Below are 19,194 nucleotides of genomic sequence, written 5' to 3' on the forward strand. Positions count from 1 at the left end.
GCACTCTTTTTCCCTTACTATGGTTTTTATCCCAATGGGTTTTTCCAAGTAAGGTTTTTAACGAGGCAGTACAAAAATACGTAATGAAAACATCATCGTATCATGATCATCATCACAAGGGGGAGTATTGGAAAATAATATTTAAAATGTGTGTATTGAATATTTGAATGTTGAATATTTGAATGTTGAAAATAAGAGTTGTAAATATTGAAAATTAGTGTGTGATGATGTAGGTAATGATGTATTTTATTTTTGGATTATTTGTAAAGATTTCCTATAAATAGATCTCTCATTTGTGAAGAAAATCACAATTGAGTAGAGAGAAAAATATTATAAAGTGTGTAGTTTGGTAAATTTTGAGAGTTTGAGATTTTTACTTTTTACCATAAATTTTTACTTTTTCACAACAATAACCTCTTTAATATTCCCAAAGATGAACGATACATTAATAGATTTATTGGAAACGAAGACCGTCGAATTGTGGAAACAACTTGAAAAGGTGTTTCTGATAAACAAGTAATATGATCTAGATAGGTCTCTCACGAATCTTTATCTGTGAGACCGGTCAACCCTATTGATATTCACAATAAAAAGTAATGCTTTTAGCAGAAAAACAATTTTTTTCATGTATGACCAAAATAAGAGATCCGTCTCACAAAATATGATATGTGAGACCGTTTCACACAAGTTTTTGTCTATGATCTAATTTATGATTTAACATTGTTTCACCTTTTCCCAGTTCATAAGGACAAAAAATTTCAACACGCTCAATCCATGTTGCATATCAAAATTTCAAACATTTATCTAATTTTAGAACAAGAAATGGGGCAGGAATGTAAAAACTTGAATTCATGTTGCTTATTAATCAAAATCGAATGTGAACAATATTCCCCAAAGAGAGAATAAATTAAAAAGTAATAGGGTACACGGTGGCTTTCCACAAGTTAAAATTAGAAACAAGAGAAAAAATAGAAATCAAAAGACAACCCCAGTTTGCATATCAAAACTTGGTGATACACGTTCATGTGCATTTGTAATTACTTTACCTCTCGAAAAAGCAAATCAGTTCATCGAGATCGATTCGTAACTTTCACTATCACAAATTGAAACATATTCCGATCGACCATTGGAACTCAAAAGTGAAGTTCGGAGAGCCAGTTAAACATCTCATCGTAGGCCAAAAGAGGTGGCTGATGAGCTTTTCCAACTATTGTTTGTGAATTGATTTAGTCATCCGAATTGATACTCCGGGAGATAGGTTCGGTTCATTCTCGATAGACTAGGAGAATTCAAACCAGTGCTATTGAAAGTTTTAAAGATTGTAATGGCTGGATATGTGGAGCAATATTTTATATTTCTACCGATTGTCCAAAAAATGATAGAAATGAGATAAAATGCTTTGAACCAACTCCAGATATTAAAGAAGTGGTTTATTAACAAGATCTAGTTCAAGTATACAAGATATTGTTTCAGATGAGTGTATATATGAAGAAAAAGAAATATTGAGTCATGAAGAATCATATGAAACAATATCATAATTTGACTGAAAACTAGGTGTTTTGACACGAAACACATGATGACTTGTCTGATTTCTTTAACCAGGTGACAATATCTCATAACATGGTTCAAAAGTTCACGAGAGAAAATCCTATCCTACAAAGATATCAAGGCTGTCTGCAATACATGTAGAAAAATTCTGAGAAAATCTTAGCCTAAGAAATAGAATGTATCATCTAATCTATAAAGTTTTTCGAAAGAAAATGACAATCCCAATTAAAAAAATAGGGAAAAGAGGATGTAGATGCAATTAAGTTTTTCTGAAGAAATTAAGGAGAAATTGCAAATACTAAAAATAGAGGTCGCACTAACCATGTCATAGTTTCATGTCGCAGCAATTCAAATTATGATAAAAGCTACTTTTAAAGAAGGAATAGATTCACCTATTGACATTGTTATATGCGATAAACGAATGAGTTCAATACTGTGAACAATCTCATGAAATCTATGCACATAAAAAATTGTATGAATAATTTACCCAAAAATTTCCTACAAACTAACAGATCGATATTTCAGATGTTTTTTAACATTATATCAAAATATCAAAAAAAAGAGGACGATGAAAGATTGTAATAGACCATATTCTATTACCTATCAAATTTCATGTTCTTTATCTAATATACATCACTCAGAATTGTTTATTATAAATGAGTTTATTGAAATACCAGAAATATTTAAAAAATTTGATTAGACAGTTTCTCCAGAAAAATCAAGTTTCATTTAATACATGAAACATATATTCAGATCAAAGACAAAATGATTACACAAAGGAATCAAAAACTCAGACTGGAATCAAGAAGACTGTCATTTCAAGGAGATAGAATAATAAGTCATAGGTGGGAAAAAAACACATGTACAGGAAGCCCAACATGTACTAAAAAACTATTCGAAAATAGGAAAGCTTTGATGTCCGGATGGCTGGAGAGAAATCGAAATAGTATTTGATATTACAAGACAAAGAAATCAATTTTCTTGTAATACTATATACTATTTGGAACAATCTTTGATAGAAATTTCTTAAGGAATTATCAATATTGGTGAACTGGGAGTTCATATCAAAGGAATCTCATGAAAAGAACCAGATCAATTGGTTATTGGGTTAGAGTTTTTCGAGGAACACAAACCTTTGAAATATCTAAATAATGGAATGAAAGTCATGATAGATGATAGAACATGAAAAATCCAATGATCACGAGCTCATTCTTGATATACATACTAGTAGGGATATTAACATAATAATGCAAAATATTTTGCTGCTTATATTGATTCTGGAACGGAAATCTATACAACAAAAAAATGAGTGTTTCCAAAAGAATTGGGAGAAGAATTATCTCATATGGCTAAACGAGATTTCTCCAATATAATCTTAATTTTACATAAAATGATTAAGATGACATAAATATTAATCAGAAATACCTTGGTACAAGGTGAAAACACCGTCGATTTATTTTCATAATACAAGAGTAGACATTATGCTAGGAAATAATTTCTTGCAAATGTTTAAATCTATACACAAGAAAATGTAACTAGATGATTAGTGTTCAAAACACCATGTGATCACAAAGTCATAATCCAGAGACTAAGAGAGGCATTTTACATAAACTTGTCAATCCAAATTCCCAGCAACCATGGAGATTATTGAGATAAAATCTAATCTAAACCCGATAAGACTAGATATTGAGATGTCAAGCTTTGTGTCAAAATTATATTTTTGATTTTGTTATTATTAAATCTCATTAAAATATTCTTGCAGATTTATTAAAAGAGATGTACATCGCTAATGTCGATGTCATCATGAAAATGTATAGGCATTTGACAGAACACCTTGAAATGCAATGCCTCGAGTTCAATAAGCTTGTCCTAAATGCAGAAGTTGCGGATATGCTACAACAAATTGATAAGATCATTGTTTCTGATTGAATAACAAGTTGTTTACAAACTTATACTCATCTATAGTCTGTATTGCAAAAGTCAGTTCTCTAGGCTATATTGAGAAGCCATTGATTTCCCAAATTAAGAGTTTTCGAGTATATGACTATGTACCTAGAGCAGAAGATTCAAATACCCATAGAACAGGTGATAAGTTGGGATCATCTTTAGATGAGTCGAACAAAGTAGAAATTGAAGCTCCGGATCCTTATCTTGAGGCTTCAATTCAACCATTCACTCCGGGGATTGAAGAGGAAGATATCAATCTTAGATCTCAAAATGACAAGAGAAAATCTAATGTTTGTATTAACGAGCTTATAGTTTCTCTATTTCAGGTATATTAACAGTACTGAGAGAAATTGAAAACAATAATAGGCATCAACCTAGTCACAATTCGAGTTGATGTAGTAGAAAAGTATCATATGATATGGATGAAACCAAATTCATATCATAAGGAGGTAAAATATGATATGAATTTGGGGCTCTTACCTCAGCTAATATTACATCACACAGCTTCCTAGAAATCTCAGCACAACCAAAATGGATCCAGGAAGTTGTTCATGAAACATGATCAAATAATGATTATTTGTAAAGATGAGATATTTTGGAGCTTTACTTTTTTAGTAAAACACCAAAACCAGCCGAGAAATGATCTCATGAAGCCTTTCACTTCATCAAGTTGAGAAGACCAGACATAAACATTCAGAAGTTCATCAAGGATTCTCCGGATAATGAAACACCTCTTGTTTCATCACTCACTAAAGACGACATCTCCACTAAACGAGCATGAGACTTATGTGTTTGTCTCATAGAGATGGACAAAGTTAAGTTTCTATTTAAGTTTTATCAAAATTCTGTAAATTAATTTTTCTATTAAATATCGTGACAAGAAAAACTACAAGCTTTGCAGAAGAAATATTTGAAAAGAAAAGAAATCTTCCGTGGAACAGCAAGCTGCTGGGGAGTAAAGAAAATTTTTCGAAAATTCTACAATATGGCTCATGTGGGAAGATGGTCAGAAAGAATCTGTCCAGAATACCCAAACCAGAAAGAGCTAGAATTGGGGAAAGATTTTCGGCTAAGATCTGACCGAAAACAAAATATGGAGACAAGTCAAAGTGGTGAAGATCTACAAAAGTCACGTTTTCCCCGGGGACTATACAAAAACAAAAAATTCCCTGACAATGGTAAAGAAGACATCCAATCCAACCACTCCCCATTAGTACTATAACTAGTGGTACACCAACTAAAAGATTATGTCAGCCACAACTGAAAAAGAAATTCACAAGTTTGAAGTCTGGATTTCAAATCCACCGAGACTTATATATATATCATGACCAAAAGAAGATGAAAGTATCATTCAACCTCTTCGTTTTTCTTTCAAAATAAAATTTATAATATTTTCAATTTATGTGTATTGTAATTCCAGTTATTATAAGTAGCTAAAAAATTTTCTCCTCCTCTACAATATCTTACTATGTAATAATATGTTGTATGTTTGAATAAAAGAACAAAGACTTACTGTCCCTCTCATGTATTATTTTCAAAATTAAACTTCTTTACTATACACCCTATGATAGGAAACGATACATGATTGTGCTTAGTGCTGTTGAAGGGATCGACGTCAGGAACCATATGTTGTGACTGCGTGGTTAGGCTGTGAGGAGCAGTCTGTAAAACCTGGTTGATACAACTAAACGACATTCCGACCAAAGAGGTAAAACAATTAACTCATTATACGGAAGAATGATGATGATGATGATGGTGAGAATATATATATATATATATATATATATATATATATATATATATATATATATATATATATATATATATATATATTATCTATTACTATTATAAATATATGAGTTTAAATTGTGAGCTTACCTTTTTACCCTTTTATTTATTTTATATTGTCATGTTTATTTGGTTCTTTAAATAATTTTCTATGTTAGTTTAATATGTTAATTAATAGTGTACTTAACTTTCATTTGTGAATTTTCTTTTTTATCCTTTCATTTGTTTTATATTTTGTCATGTTCATGAGGTTTTTTAAGTCATTTTTCATGTTAGTTTAATATGATAATTATTAATAGTGTACTTAACTCAATCAAATTAATTTACAATGACATCAAATTAATAGAAAATCACTCTCATGATGTTATACATTAAAAAAATTATTAATATTGCGAACATTAAAGTAATAATAGGAAAATGAATGTAGATGAGTGGCATTGAAAAAAATTAATCTATTACTATTATAAATATATGAGTTTGAATTGTGAGCTTACCTTTTTACCCTTTTATTTATTTTATATTGTGATGTTCATTTGGTTCTTTAAATAATTTTCTATGTAGTTTAATATGTTAATTAATAGTATACTTAACTTTCATTTGTGAATTTTCTTTTTACCCTTTCATTTTTTTTATATTTTGTCATGTTCATGAGGGTTTTTTAAGTCATTTTTCATGTTAGTTTAATATGATAATTATTAATAGTGTATTAACTCAATCAAATTAATTTACAATGACATCAAATTAATAGAAAATCACTCTCATGATGTTATACATTAAAAAAATTATTAATATTGCGAACATTAAAGTAATAATAGGAAGACGAATGTAGATGAGTGGCATTGAAAAAAATTAATCTATTACTATTATAAATATATGAGTTTGAATTGTGAGCTTACCTTTTTACCCTTTTATTTATTTTATATTGTCATGTTTATTTGGTTCTTTAAACAATTTTCTATGTAGTTTAATATGTTAATTAATAGTATACTTAACTTTCATTTGTGAATTGTCTTTTTTACCCTTTCATTTGTTTTATATTTTGTCATGTTCATGAGGTCTTTTAAGTCATTTTTCATGTTAGTTTAATATGATAATTATTAATAGTGTACTTAACTCAATCAAATTAATTTACAATGACATCAAATTAATAGAAAATCACTCTCATGATGTTATACATTAAAAAAATTATTAATATTGCGAACATTAAAGTAATAATAGAAAGACGAATGTAGATGAGTGACATTGAAAAATTAAATAATTAAAAAATATTAATTTCATATAAAACATTTTCTTCCCATTTACAATAGAGATATTTTAAGTCTACTTATGTATCAACAAATATATGTGATTGAGAGAAAATATTTGTATGTAGATGATTTCAATATAAACATTTAAGCTATTTAGTCAATTTTCGATATATGGTGTTAAATAAATATTATCTATTAAATATATGATTTTCATTTGTAACTTTAACATTTTACCATTTTTTGTTTTACAATTTTCCATGTCCATGATGTTATTTAAGCCATTTTTTATGTTATTTTAATAAGATCATTAATAGTGTACTTAACTCAATCAAACTAATTATTGTTTTAATTTACTTTTAATTACTAAATTTATACATTTTCGTTAAATTCATGAAAAATATCTACCATATTGATGATAGGTAATAATGAGCAGAAGAAGGGAGATGAGTCGGATTGAATAAAAATAAATTATTAATAAATATTAAGGTTATATAAAACTTCTTTATCCCATTTAGAATAAAGATATTTTCAAACTCTTTATGTGTCAATAGAGATACATGATTGAGAGAAATGTTTATATGTAAGTTACTCCAAAAACTGTTTTTAAGCTATTTAGTCAATTTTTTATATATGCTGCTAAAAAAATATTACTAAATAATATATTTCATTTGATCATTTTGTGTTCTTGCAAGGAGATGAGTTTTTTAACATAGCATTACATGTTTTGGTGTTATATGTCGTTTGTATTGATCATGTTGTATTTGGATTCCTTATGTGATTTGTTTGTTCACTGAAAGAAAATATAAAACAAAATCATATATCCCACAAAAATGATTATTTTTAATTTTTTTTCCTTGAGATATTTTGTTAATTCTTAAACACATAATGCATATTTTCAGTTTGCTTAGATTACTTAGTTTGAAGCGACTTAGAAAATATTAAAAATGATGAAATATTTCTTCGTTTTTAGCTTATATCTCAGAATATAAAGAGATAATATTTTTTTATTTATTGGGACAAATGTATTTCCAGACTTCTGTCTATTCAAAATTTTACAACATTATTATATTCTCTATTCAAAATTTTTTATTTAAATTGATTGAAGGTATTTGAATTTGAGTTTTTATGTGCTTGATTATATTATTTTTGTAGTATTATTTATTGTGAAATTAATAGGTGGACTAAAAAAATTAGTGGATCTATGAGTTTTCTGGTGGAAGAACAACATGGATAAATTGTTAAAAGAGATAATATCAAGTAAATTTTTGGCACATGATTTTGTTCTAATTAAATGTTTATTCATTATTCTAATTTTTAATTGTATCACAAGTTAACGTATATTTTGCCGTTGCCAAATATATTTTGTCAACGGCCTAATATTTTTCTTTGATTTAAGGAAAATTGTGTGACTTCGTATTATATTTTTATTTCTTAAGATTTTATTAAATGATTTTTCATGATGATTTTGAGGCACCATTTTTTCCTTTGTGTGTTTTTTTAAAAAGTAAAATATTTATGAAACCATGACGTTAATAAGTCGCCTTCGCTTTATTTGAAAAAATATATTGAAAAATTTATAAAAATTTTGAATAATATGAGTTAGTATTTAATTTGAGAGTGATTTATGCTTTGTTGCTCGTATATACTTCAATTTCTTTGTTATTGTACTAAATAAATTATTTTTTAACTTTGAGTTATCATTTTTTTACGGAGGTTTTTTGTGTCATGAATTTTTTTAATTCATTTTGTTTAGTATTGTTGGCGACAATTGATTTTTCTGATATTCTATTATTTGTCTTGTTGTTTATATGAAAATATGTATGAGAGTACATCAATCAAAGCCACATATTTTGGGTCTTATGTTCTATGAAGATGGTAATATATGATTTCTGTGAGTTATATAATTTATTGATTCTTCTTACATGTAGTTAAGAAATTAATCAAATTTTGAACAAAAAATTTATGACAAACATAGTGGATGAAAAAAACGTGTTAAAAAAAATAATGCTGCGTATTACTATGACCCTATTTCTGTATGATATAATTCAAACACATTTTTTTAGATATTTGAAATTAGGTCTAACTAAGTGACATGAAACATATACATATATATTTGAAGGCGTATTTAAAGCAAAATATTAAGATCAAGAATGATTCATATTTAAATTTCAACACTGCACAATGAAGAAGAAATTGGAAAATTTTATGTGTAACCTTTAAGGGTTATATAGTGATTATGTTGCTACTTCATGGTTTGCAACATATTAATGCCATATAAAATATCAATATTTCTCAAAAAATAAATAAAAAGAAAAATTCTTCATTCAGAAAAAGAAATACATGAAAAAAATTTGTGTATAATTCTCATTCTATTTTTAATGGTATGAGAACAATTCTAAAGCTTTGTGAACACAATAGATCAATTTTGTGCATTTTTAGTAAATTGAGACATTGAGCCGGTTGCACTTTATTTCTTCCAATATTATCTTGATATATTTCGAGGTGGCTAAGATGTTGTTTTTGTCTATTTTTTTAGTTAAAATGGCTAACAAACTAATTCATGAGATATATGATGGTAACATAGAGAACTACTTGCCAAATAAATTCACTTAGCCGAATAGTGAAATTCAAATTGAATTATACAATATTTCATCAAATTAATTTTGTCTATTATAAGATGCTCATGAAATGTAAACAGTTATATTATTAGATGAGATATTGAATAAGACAAATACTATGATATATATATTTGAATGATATCTCATATACATATCTTAATTACGTTATCCATGTCCTTCTCAAGATTTTTAAAATACAACAATTAATTTTGTATGACGTTCCATAATATATAAAATATTATAAAACAAAATGTAAACTCGATAGAATAAAATTTGTTTTGTTTATGAGATTGAAACTATATCATCCCCATGATATGATGCACGCAATTATTGTTCCAAATCTTCTAAAAAACGAAGAACGAAATGACTTTCCTGAATTGCGTCAAATTAAACGATGACACAGTTCTAAGATATGGTCATTTGAAAAGATTTTCAAGTTTATTCTCACACTGATTGAGAAATAATTGTTAAAAATTTATTAAACTTATAACTATATGTTGATAATATTGATACTAAATATATAAAAACGATATTACAAATATCACGATATTTGAAGAAATTACAGCACCATTATGTTGTTGGAGAATATATATGTTATACATACTTTTAATCACAAGTAAAAACCAATCATGGCTAAAAACAACATTTATTCTTATGAGTTATAGTTGATGATTGTCAAAAACTGAAAAATCATTCAACAATAAAATAAATATTTGGAAAATAAGATTACTGGATAAAAACAATGTAGAAAACTGAAAAACGTCCTGATAGGGAAGTAAACTACGAGCATGTCAGATCCCAGATGAGGATTTTAAATAACATAATAGATGTTAAAAACGATCATATACTTGCTGAGTATACCAAAATAGTTATATGTATATTATAACAAACTACGACAAAGAGTTGTTGAGTTATCAAAATCAACCAAGAAGTATATTGGAAAGTGTGTCATGTGGATAAGATAACTTCTCCGATTCATATACTTTCTATGGTCATAATTTTTGATTTTTTGGTTTGGTTTGTTTCAATTAATAAATGCTATTAGTCATATTTTAATTCATTTAAATATTATCAAAATTTCGTACTTATATTTCCAGCAATTTAGTTGATCACGTGCAACGCACGTACATTTTTCTAATATATATATATATATATATATATATATATATATATATATACACACACACACACACACCCATAATTCATGGCATATAGGCTGAAAACCTTGTGTAGTCCTATGCATTTAGGCAAACTCGATAGGTATAACAACGTTACGTACCGAAAAAAGGGTTCAAGGATGATTTTGCAAAATCTTAAATATAATAGGAAGCTTAAACTAACTTTTAATGAACACGAGAGTAAGTTCTAAATGAAACTAGAGTTTGGAGATTTATTTGAAATTTGTCTTTAAATTAATTAATTAATATTATTAAACAGAATTCATATGAAATAAATTTTTATATATTCAATTTTAACTAGATCTATGTTATATTGCCAAAAAAAGCATGAAATATACATTACTAATAGTCAATTTCAACAAAATAACAACAAAATCACAGAGAAATAAACATATACATAAGAAAGACAACAATATAGATTTGAAATCCAAATCTAATAAACAATTTTGTCCAAATTTTGTCCACAAGAAAGCATCAATGTAAAACGGGATACAGCTCTTTAATTCATCCATAAATCACACACTGAAAATCCATCATGTTTTCAACCCCAAAGACAAACAAATAATGTCGCATTTTATTCATAACATTGTATATTAGCAATAACCCGCGATAACTTTGGAGTAAACAGATTACTTCCATTTCTTGAATTTCCCTCCAGAGTGTTTTCCCTTGTGCTTGCCGAATTTCCCATGCTTCCCAAATTTTCCATGCTTTCCATGCTTGAACTTTCCGCCATGCATAGGGTTTCCATAGCCAAAGTGACCACCACCACCGTGGCCAGAGTGGCCTCCATGTGCCAGATGTGAAACGCCATAGGCGGCGGCTGCTGCTGCTGCGCCACCAGCCAGCATTCCTCCCATCCCACCAGAACCTGGAGACATAAAAGGATCACATTTAAAAGCAATTCAACATGTTAAATAAGAACTTGAATATAAGAATCTCGCGCATATTTTGACAAGAGTTGTCCTTTTTCTCTTTTTTTGGCAACTGCTTCTCGTGATTATTGTTTAGTTATTAATCTACAGTCATAAACTTCACAGAGCAAGAACTTGATGAGCGGCATTCACTTTGTATAGAGAGGGATTGACAAACTTTTGCTAACGTATTATACGTGCACTCTTGTTCCATGATTTGAAAGATGTTAGATATCAATGATTATAAATTTTAAATCAGGTTTGACATTATTAAGATTAGGATATATTTTTACATTACTTCATTGTTATGCAAAATTTTTTAACTATTATAAATATCCAAATGGTCACCACATACTTTGAGATAATAAAAACTACAAAGTTACTTCACCAAATAGAATCAAGGACATGAACAAATAAATCTACAGTCGGCAACACACCTGAGTGGTGACCACCTGAGTGATGTGGGGCAGACGAACCAGGATAACCTCCTGGGGGATACCCTTGTGGTGGATATCCTCCTTGGGGTGGATAACCGGATGGCGGATAGCCTCCTTGGGGTGGATAACCGGATGGCGGATAGCCTCCTTGGGGAGGATAGCCTTGGGGTGGATAACCTTGTGGAGGATGGTGTCCCGATGGATTATGACCACCGGCTACAGCATGAGCCAGATTCGATAAAAGCCCCTTATCAGTTTCATCATGTCGATCCTTTTCCTTACCACCTCCCATTTTTCAATTAATCTCGATCAAGCTACGTGACCTGCAAGATCAGAATGTATACATCAATAAAACATTGGATGTTACAAGTTCAAGAACATGGTTAAATTAACTCAACATCAAAGACATAGGAGAGTATTTGTTCTTTTTATTCCAATTCAAGGCATTTATACGCACAGAAAAAACACTAATGAAGAACAACAAGATCCAAAGAACTTACTACAGATTATCCAAATTCTTTATAAAGAAATCAAAATCACCAATCCCAAACAATGGTCCAAGAAAGAGATCCAGGGCTCTGTGGACCAACATTCGGATCCACATGTTCCAGAAATTTTATAAAAATTCACACTCTTATCATTTAAAACTCTTATGTTAATGTCTATAAAGCTCAAATTCTTTCCTCCGATCAAATTTCTACATCCAAATGCACGCTTAACATCCACAAACACACTGCAATACAGGGAACACTCGGATCCAGCTGTTCTTCATGATCATAAACAAGAAAGAAAGAAAAAAACTTTATAAACGAAAACCCAGTAAATCAACCATATTACCACGTAAAACATCAATCTTGGAAACAATATCAGCACTACTAATACCAAAAACAGTATAGAATCCAGATCATTCACTCAAACAAAACATATACAAACAGAGGGAGTGCGTAACAAGAGATAGATCATAGAAGGAGAGAGAGATGTGTGGTTCACCTCGAAGAAAGTCCTGAAAAAATCTTGAATGATTCAATCAAACATAAATGGGAAGTGGATACGCACGAATTAATAATATATAGTTTATCATGAAATGGATAGCAAAAGATATTCGGATTCTACGCGTTGCTTAAACGCGTGAACCTTTTTAATGGGTCCCACTATTTTAGTCAAATCTCTTACTTTCTCTGTGTAGATTAGTCAAAAAGAAAAAAAAAAATTGGCTTCATAGAAATTTACTTATAAATGAAATAAATTATGTATAAGTATTTTAAAAATATTTTATAAGTAAAAAAAATTAAAATATTTATTTAGATAAAAAAAATTATATAACATGAAAATATTTTTAAAAAAGTATTATCTAAATATATATTTTAAAGAACAATTAAAATATAGTTTTTGATGTTTTTAAATATGAAAATGATAATAGAAATCAAAAGAAATTTCTTTTAACATTAAAACATATTTGTTCTTAAAATAATTTTCAAATTTTTTTTATAAAAACATTTTATAAGTATTAGTCCAAACGAAATTTTAGAATCTAAAATTATTAAATGAATTAGAAATACTTTTATTTAAAATAAAATAATAAAATCGAGATTTTCTTTAAACAAAAGAATTCATTGGGGAAGAAGGATCTGAAGCTAGAAACCGTGTTTTTCTAATATTCGAGATAGGATTTTTCAACTTTTTAACCATTGTAAAAAGTTTTTACTTCATTTTTTTTAAAAAAATAAACATTTGTGGTAAGATAACTTCTCCAATCATTCACAACCAAAAAGTTTTATATAAATTTTATGAACTCTTTAATTTCAATATCTCATGTATTAATATCAAATTTAAAATTAATCATCCAAACCAGATCAAACTAAAATGCATGAATTGATTTCATTTGGTTATAAATTATTCATGGCTTGTTTTGGGTTAAAATTTTGTAAAACCAATAAAATAAAATATGGTTTGATTCGAATTTTTATCTAAAACAAAACCAAAATATAATCGAACACCCTTCACATTACCGTTAGTTATAAAAATCTTGGAGCAAATTTCATCACCATTTACAGGAACACAAGCGAAAACTTCGTGGTTCAACACATATTATGGATCAAACTACTACTATATTCATCCTTAACAGGTGAAATCCCTATATATTTCGGACAATCAACAAAAAAGGAAAAAAGAAAAAGTTCACACTTCAACCATATCATCATACAAGTTTAAGTTCCGAATCGATTTAGATAAGATTAAATGAATCCCATCTCACTGAGACGAGTTTCAAATTAAAGCTTCGATCTTTCAGATATTCATATATGCAAGAAACCCAAAATATAGACTCAAACTGGAACATTTTGGTGCCATTATTCAGATTACCTAATAATATGGACATGCCACAGTACAGGCAAAAGTAGATCAGCAAAACCTCAATGCGGCTTCCAGTTCTTTTTCATCTTCGCAATTGTATCCAAGTAGATAAGCTCTAGCTGAGACATTTCAACACCACAGATATCAATACAAAGAAACGGAGTCGAGAGAGATCTTACGATATATAGGACACACTTGATCAACAATGTTTCCAGAATTTCTCAAAATACTTTTGGGAATTTTCCATTCTATTTTTTTTTTAATTAACATGGGATAACTGGGCCAGTAATGAAATGATGAGTGAATATACAAAATAATGATTGTACTAGAGAATATAAAAGTGATTGAAAATGTATTTTTGAGAAAATTTTATAAAATAGCATCATATGTTTATTAATGTCTCCAGGAAATGAAAATATTTCCCGGGAAGATAAACAAACACTGCCTAGAATTTTGTGACATAAATAACTAACTGTTCTTACCAAAACGACCAGATCCCATGAATGGTTCGGCTTCATCCGCAACACCACCTTGTTGCTGATCCTGAATTTTCAGAACATGGAAAAAATCTATTATTCGGATTAGTATGTTTAAAGGGGAGGAAAAATCAATAAAAGACAAGTAAAATAAACTTTTGTTTTAAATGCAATATTTCTGTAAAATATACTCCATCATCAAAATTCCAGCTTGCGAAAATTCAGAATTTTATTCCGAGATGCTCAAGGCTAATTGAAACTTAATCTTATAACTACCCTACACCATTTTGAAAACAAATTGATCTCTTGAAATGTCATTAATTTTAGCTTTTGGTTTCTACAATTTAATTATACCTCAACATTAGGACAAATAAATTCTGAGATGCCTTTTTACGAGATGTAATTGAAGAACATAGTGGAAAAAATGTTTTGTGTATATACGAAAATAGCAGGAAATGGTTAAATAATGCGAATGTTTAAACAGCAAAGTATGAAAAATAGCTAAAAAGTACGAGTCGGAGAAGAAAAATGTCTTACAGCATCATCTTCCATTTCGGATGGTGACAGTAAACGATCAAAACAACGCCCAGAGATGGTGCAGACCAACAGTTCATTCGTGGGATCCATAACAACTTCTTTGCATGTATCATCACAAACTGCATAAACACATGGAAACCATGGTTGAGACTTGAGAATCAAGAAGTTTGCTTTTTGTTTAACAAACCCATTCAATTAAATTTATCATCCCTTCAATCTCCACCCAACATTTCAAGCAAAGATAGTCTCTTACCATGAACATTTCCAGTCTTCTCACAAACAAATACATCCCCAATATGATAATAAGTGCAACTTTCTCCGGAGCATGCATGATTGACTTCCACAGTATCAGACAGACCTCTGCTGCTCTTCCACGATGAGATTTGATCAGCGAGAGTCTTGTCTAGAATAATACGATCATCATTCACCTTTACAACAAACATCAGACAAAAGTTAGGGCGAAGCCTATTTTGCTTCCATTGAAAAGGGGAAGACACTATTCGCAACTCCCAATAATCGCCCTCTTACCTAAGGTCCGTGAAAAGTAATGGTATAAAAAAACAGATTTGGGCAACCTCAGTAAAACTATTTGGCTATTCAGCATCTTTTCAGAGATTGTGGTATACAACTAACTGAGGTAGGCGAGGAAAAAAGGTGCAAAGAAAGCAACATTGTTAAAGTAATACAGCTTAAGGATTCATCAAATACACTATCGTTATATAAAAGATGAATAACTTGACATAAAATCCTTGTGGGCGTTCAATATAGGAAACACAATTCATAATTCAGAGAGGCTCTCTTCCTTTCTAATGCCAAAGGCAAGAAGAATCAACTCGCTGCACATCAAAATCAAGAAACAACTACCAGTACGACTTTTTATGTACTGACACACTTCAACTAAGATGCCAATAAATTTTATAAAAAAATGATATAAAAGAGCTAGGGGTAAATTTAACATTCAAGCTCATTCAATTGTAAATTTTATTTACCTGAGAAAGATTTGGTGCTTGGCTTCTCTTAGCCACCTGCATTTGGATGTAATATTCTTTAAATTCATTAGGGCAACTCCTCACAAACTCAACCATATCTTCTTCATCACGCTGTTAATCAAACAAAATAGTTTGATATCACAAAAGTAATATTGTAAAAAGATCATTCCCATCAGAAAATAAAAAAACTAAGAATCACAGATTTAACATGAGACTGGCTCTTTAAGGATGACGAAAGCACGACAGCTGCTCAAATGTAAAACTCTAAATCAATGGCAACATTTCGACATTCAATCATTTCGTTGTGAAGGATATCGACAGTAAATGAAAAATAACAAAAACCAAACTCACCTGAATGTAAAGCTTCTTCCATGCACACTCTCGGAGTTTTTTTGGAGACAGTAGACTCCATCGCAGACAATATCTACACAAATTACTTATAATCACTATTCTTCATACAAAAGATACAAAAAGAATTCAGAGCTATTGATTTATGTTGCTAGCACTGATGGACTACATGCAAGACAAAATCACTGACACGTGAGAGAAAGAGTAAGTGTGTTTATTACTAAAATAAATATTGATCCATTTCATTTTGTATCAAATAGTTCATTAAAAAAAAAACTACAAAAACTTCCAATCAAGCATAATTCCTATTACAGGAGTATTTCAAATTTACTAGATACGACAAAAGCACCACAATTTGATACTAAAAATGATAAAGAACAATGCACAAGCGCAAACATCTGCATAAATGTATGATGTTTCATCAAGCCAGATTGGGCTCTGTGGTCTGCTTACAGTTATAGGTTCGGAGTTGGGTAAATATGATGATAAAGGGGAAGCATAGGTAGAAGTACTTACAGGCGACGCCACAAGGATTCATCGGAAGCAGCAAAATTAAAGAATCTACACACCAATGAACACGAAACAAGATCCTGCAGTTCAATAATCAGAAAAGATTCAACAGCAAGACAAATAACAAGTTCAGAAACAATACAGATTCATCCTGGACAAAAACTGAAAATAATTTATGCATCTTCATACCTCAGAGGAGAGAAACTTGAGGATGTTATACAACAATTCGGGAGGGATGTTACTGAAAATTCCGGTAACAATTCTCCAAGGCAACTCTCTGCTATCCCTACCGTGCATCCCATTATTGTTAATGCTGTCCGCTACAGTGGAACTTTTCTTTGAAGGTGACAGTGCAGAATGCGCCTCAGCTTCCACCTCAGAGGTTGGCAACGATGATGAAGATGACGATCTTAAAGCCCTTGACCGTTCTACATCACCGATTTCACCTTCCTCAATTTTAATTCTCTTTGCTTCTTGCTCTTCTTGTTCACTTAGCTCCCCTTCTTCCTCAGCACGCAATCTCTTACCATCTCTTTCTTTTTTCTCCCTCCCATATGCCTCTTCTATGGACCCCTCCTGCATTACACCGTCCAAGAAACCTCAGTCATGATCTATCACACGTACATGTAAAAGGGTTAATGTCACACACAAGCTGTAAATTCCTAATTCCTTCCTATTAAGATTATAATATCTAACCTACAGACCCCAAAAGTTCACAATATAATTACAAAGGCATTGCTTAAGTAGAGAGTTTCTGTTGGAAACCACTTTTTTCTAAGAGGTTGAACACATGAGACGTGGATCAGCAAATAGTTTTATTATCTAATGCATCTCCTCCCGTGTAAGCCGTATAAAGGAACATACACCTGAAATTACATATCCAAAGCATAAACATGTGGGCAGGTTGTGGGGATGTGATGGTCAAGGCTAAAGCATCCAAAACAAACTTAAGAAAATATAAATTATAGGACCAACATATTATGCCTCCACTGGAATCTCCATTTTCTCAAATAAGAGGTCAATAAATAATAGTTTTATAATCTAAAATTTTCGAACATACTTTTTCAGCAAGCAAACCCTAATATTTTTGAGACCATCCACAAATAAACTTTATACTTTTGACTCCACGCAGGAGCAACAGTACCTTCTGAGACTCTTGCAATAATAACCCAACATACATATCCGCATAGCAAAGTATATAATTTAGGTGATAACATACAGATAGACGCAACCAACATTTGACACCAGTTGAAAACACAATTACATGTGTTGCAGATCAAATTTTTGGCTTTTAATTTCCTTAAAAGGCTAAATTTTACTCCATTCAACTCAGTCATCCGACACAAAAGTTCCTGAGATCACTTCTATATATCTATTGAATATGATATTTTTCACTATTATCATGCAGAATATATAATAAAAAAATAGAGTACACCGCTCACCTATAAATATATATATAATAAAATAAGCTTCCATCACCAAAAACAGCTTTTTTTCGTTTTTGCAAGGCCATATATTTCTTATTGATCAATATTATGCACGTATATCTCTAGAGATTTTCGTGCATAATTCGTACAAATCTACAATTCAACATCAATTACGTAAACTCGAAACGTAAAAAACCAAACGGACGATAACATCTATACCTGGTCGGAGATCTCGGAGAGGACTTCGGATTCGAGAAACCGAGCAAGTCCTTCGTCTTCATCGTCAGAAGCCATTGCACAAAAAATTCTACAAAAAATCAAATTTAATAATAATCGAAAATGATACACGCAGAAATCGTGTGTACATACAGATGAGGCGGTGGGGATAAGGAGCAAAGCCGCCGGAGATCTAAAGATGGAAGCTGCGGCGAACCTGGACCGTCGATCTATTTTATTGTGGAGTGAAGCCACGGAGATGCGATCCTCGGTGGGATCCGCTTGCTTTCGGGTCGGTTTTTCGTAGAATGTGGATCCGTGAGCGACTCTCGGGTCGATGGGTCGTGACGTTTGACTACAGATGTTCTGAAATATATAAATTTCAATATTATATATTTTTACAAACTTCAATTTCTTATTAAATATTGGTTCTTTAAAAAATTAATTTGATTGATCATTTAAATAATAGTAAAAGATCCTATTCTTTTCTTCGTTCATAAACAGATGAAAATTTTTGAGACTTAAAATAAATATTTTCTAAGGATGATTAGGCTTCGGTCTTCGTAAAATAATGTAAACCGAATTGTCATATATGATTGGTCAGTATTCTTAAACAATCACGATTTTACATGTAGAACGGTTTCGGACAACTCAGTTTACTC

General features: G+C 30.3%; 2 protein-coding genes across 3 annotated transcripts; both read right to left on the bottom strand.

The window, feature by feature from the left end:
* Positions 1-10,806: 10,806 nt before the first annotated feature.
* Positions 10,807-11,969, bottom strand: LOC142524826 (uncharacterized). Of its 2 annotated transcripts, none has more exons than XM_075628943.1 (2): positions 11,693-11,969; positions 10,807-11,197 (listed from the first exon to the last, which is right to left on the bottom strand). In XM_075628943.1, the coding sequence occupies exons 1-2, from the start codon at positions 11,967-11,969 to the stop codon at positions 10,956-10,958; spliced, it is 519 nt and encodes a 172-aa protein (XP_075485058.1). In that variant the 3' UTR covers positions 10,807-10,955. The 2 variants fall into 2 exon arrangements, with proteins under 2 accessions (XP_075485058.1, XP_075485057.1); XM_075628942.1 differs by having other exon boundaries at positions 11,678-11,969.
* Positions 11,970-13,842: 1,873 nt separating this feature from the next.
* LOC142525162 (F-box protein SKIP31-like) lies at positions 13,843-18,839 on the bottom strand. Its single transcript, XM_075629340.1, has 9 exons — positions 18,536-18,839; positions 17,079-17,465; positions 16,896-16,969; positions 16,383-16,455; positions 16,032-16,142; positions 15,296-15,470; positions 15,043-15,161; positions 14,512-14,572; positions 13,843-14,148 (listed from the first exon to the last, which is right to left on the bottom strand). Exons 1-9 carry the CDS (start codon positions 18,608-18,610, stop codon positions 14,078-14,080), a joined length of 1,146 nt encoding a protein of 381 aa, XP_075485455.1. The 5' UTR covers positions 18,611-18,839; the 3' UTR covers positions 13,843-14,077.
* Between the last annotated feature and the right edge of the window lie 355 nt (positions 18,840-19,194).

Source organism: Primulina tabacum, chromosome 14, assembly GCF_025594145.1.
Source record: "Primulina tabacum isolate GXHZ01 chromosome 14, ASM2559414v2, whole genome shotgun sequence".
NCBI classification, from domain to species: domain Eukaryota; kingdom Viridiplantae; phylum Streptophyta; class Magnoliopsida; order Lamiales; family Gesneriaceae; genus Primulina; species Primulina tabacum.

Bases quoted from the DNA above. Each gene is read 5' to 3' on its own strand.
- LOC142525162 (XM_075629340.1), bottom strand. From the start codon at position 18,610: ATGGCTTCTGACGATGAAGACGAAGGACTTGCTCGGTTTCTCGAATCC. The intron at 16,970-17,078 runs GTATGAAGATGC...ATTGAACTGCAG, and splicing joins TCAAGTTTCTCTCCTCTGAG to GATCTTGTTTCGTGTTCATT. The intron at 14,149-14,511 runs GTAAGAACAGTT...GAAATGTCTCAG, and splicing joins CATGGGATCTGGTCGTTTTG to CTAGAGCTTATCTACTTGGA.
- LOC142524826 (XM_075628942.1), bottom strand. From the start codon at position 11,969: ATGGGAGGTGGTAAGGAAAAGGATCGACATGATGAAACTGATAAGGGG. The intron at 11,198-11,677 runs GTGTGTTGCCGA...TTATGTCTCCAG, and splicing joins CTCAGGTGGTCACCACTCAG to GTTCTGGTGGGATGGGAGGA.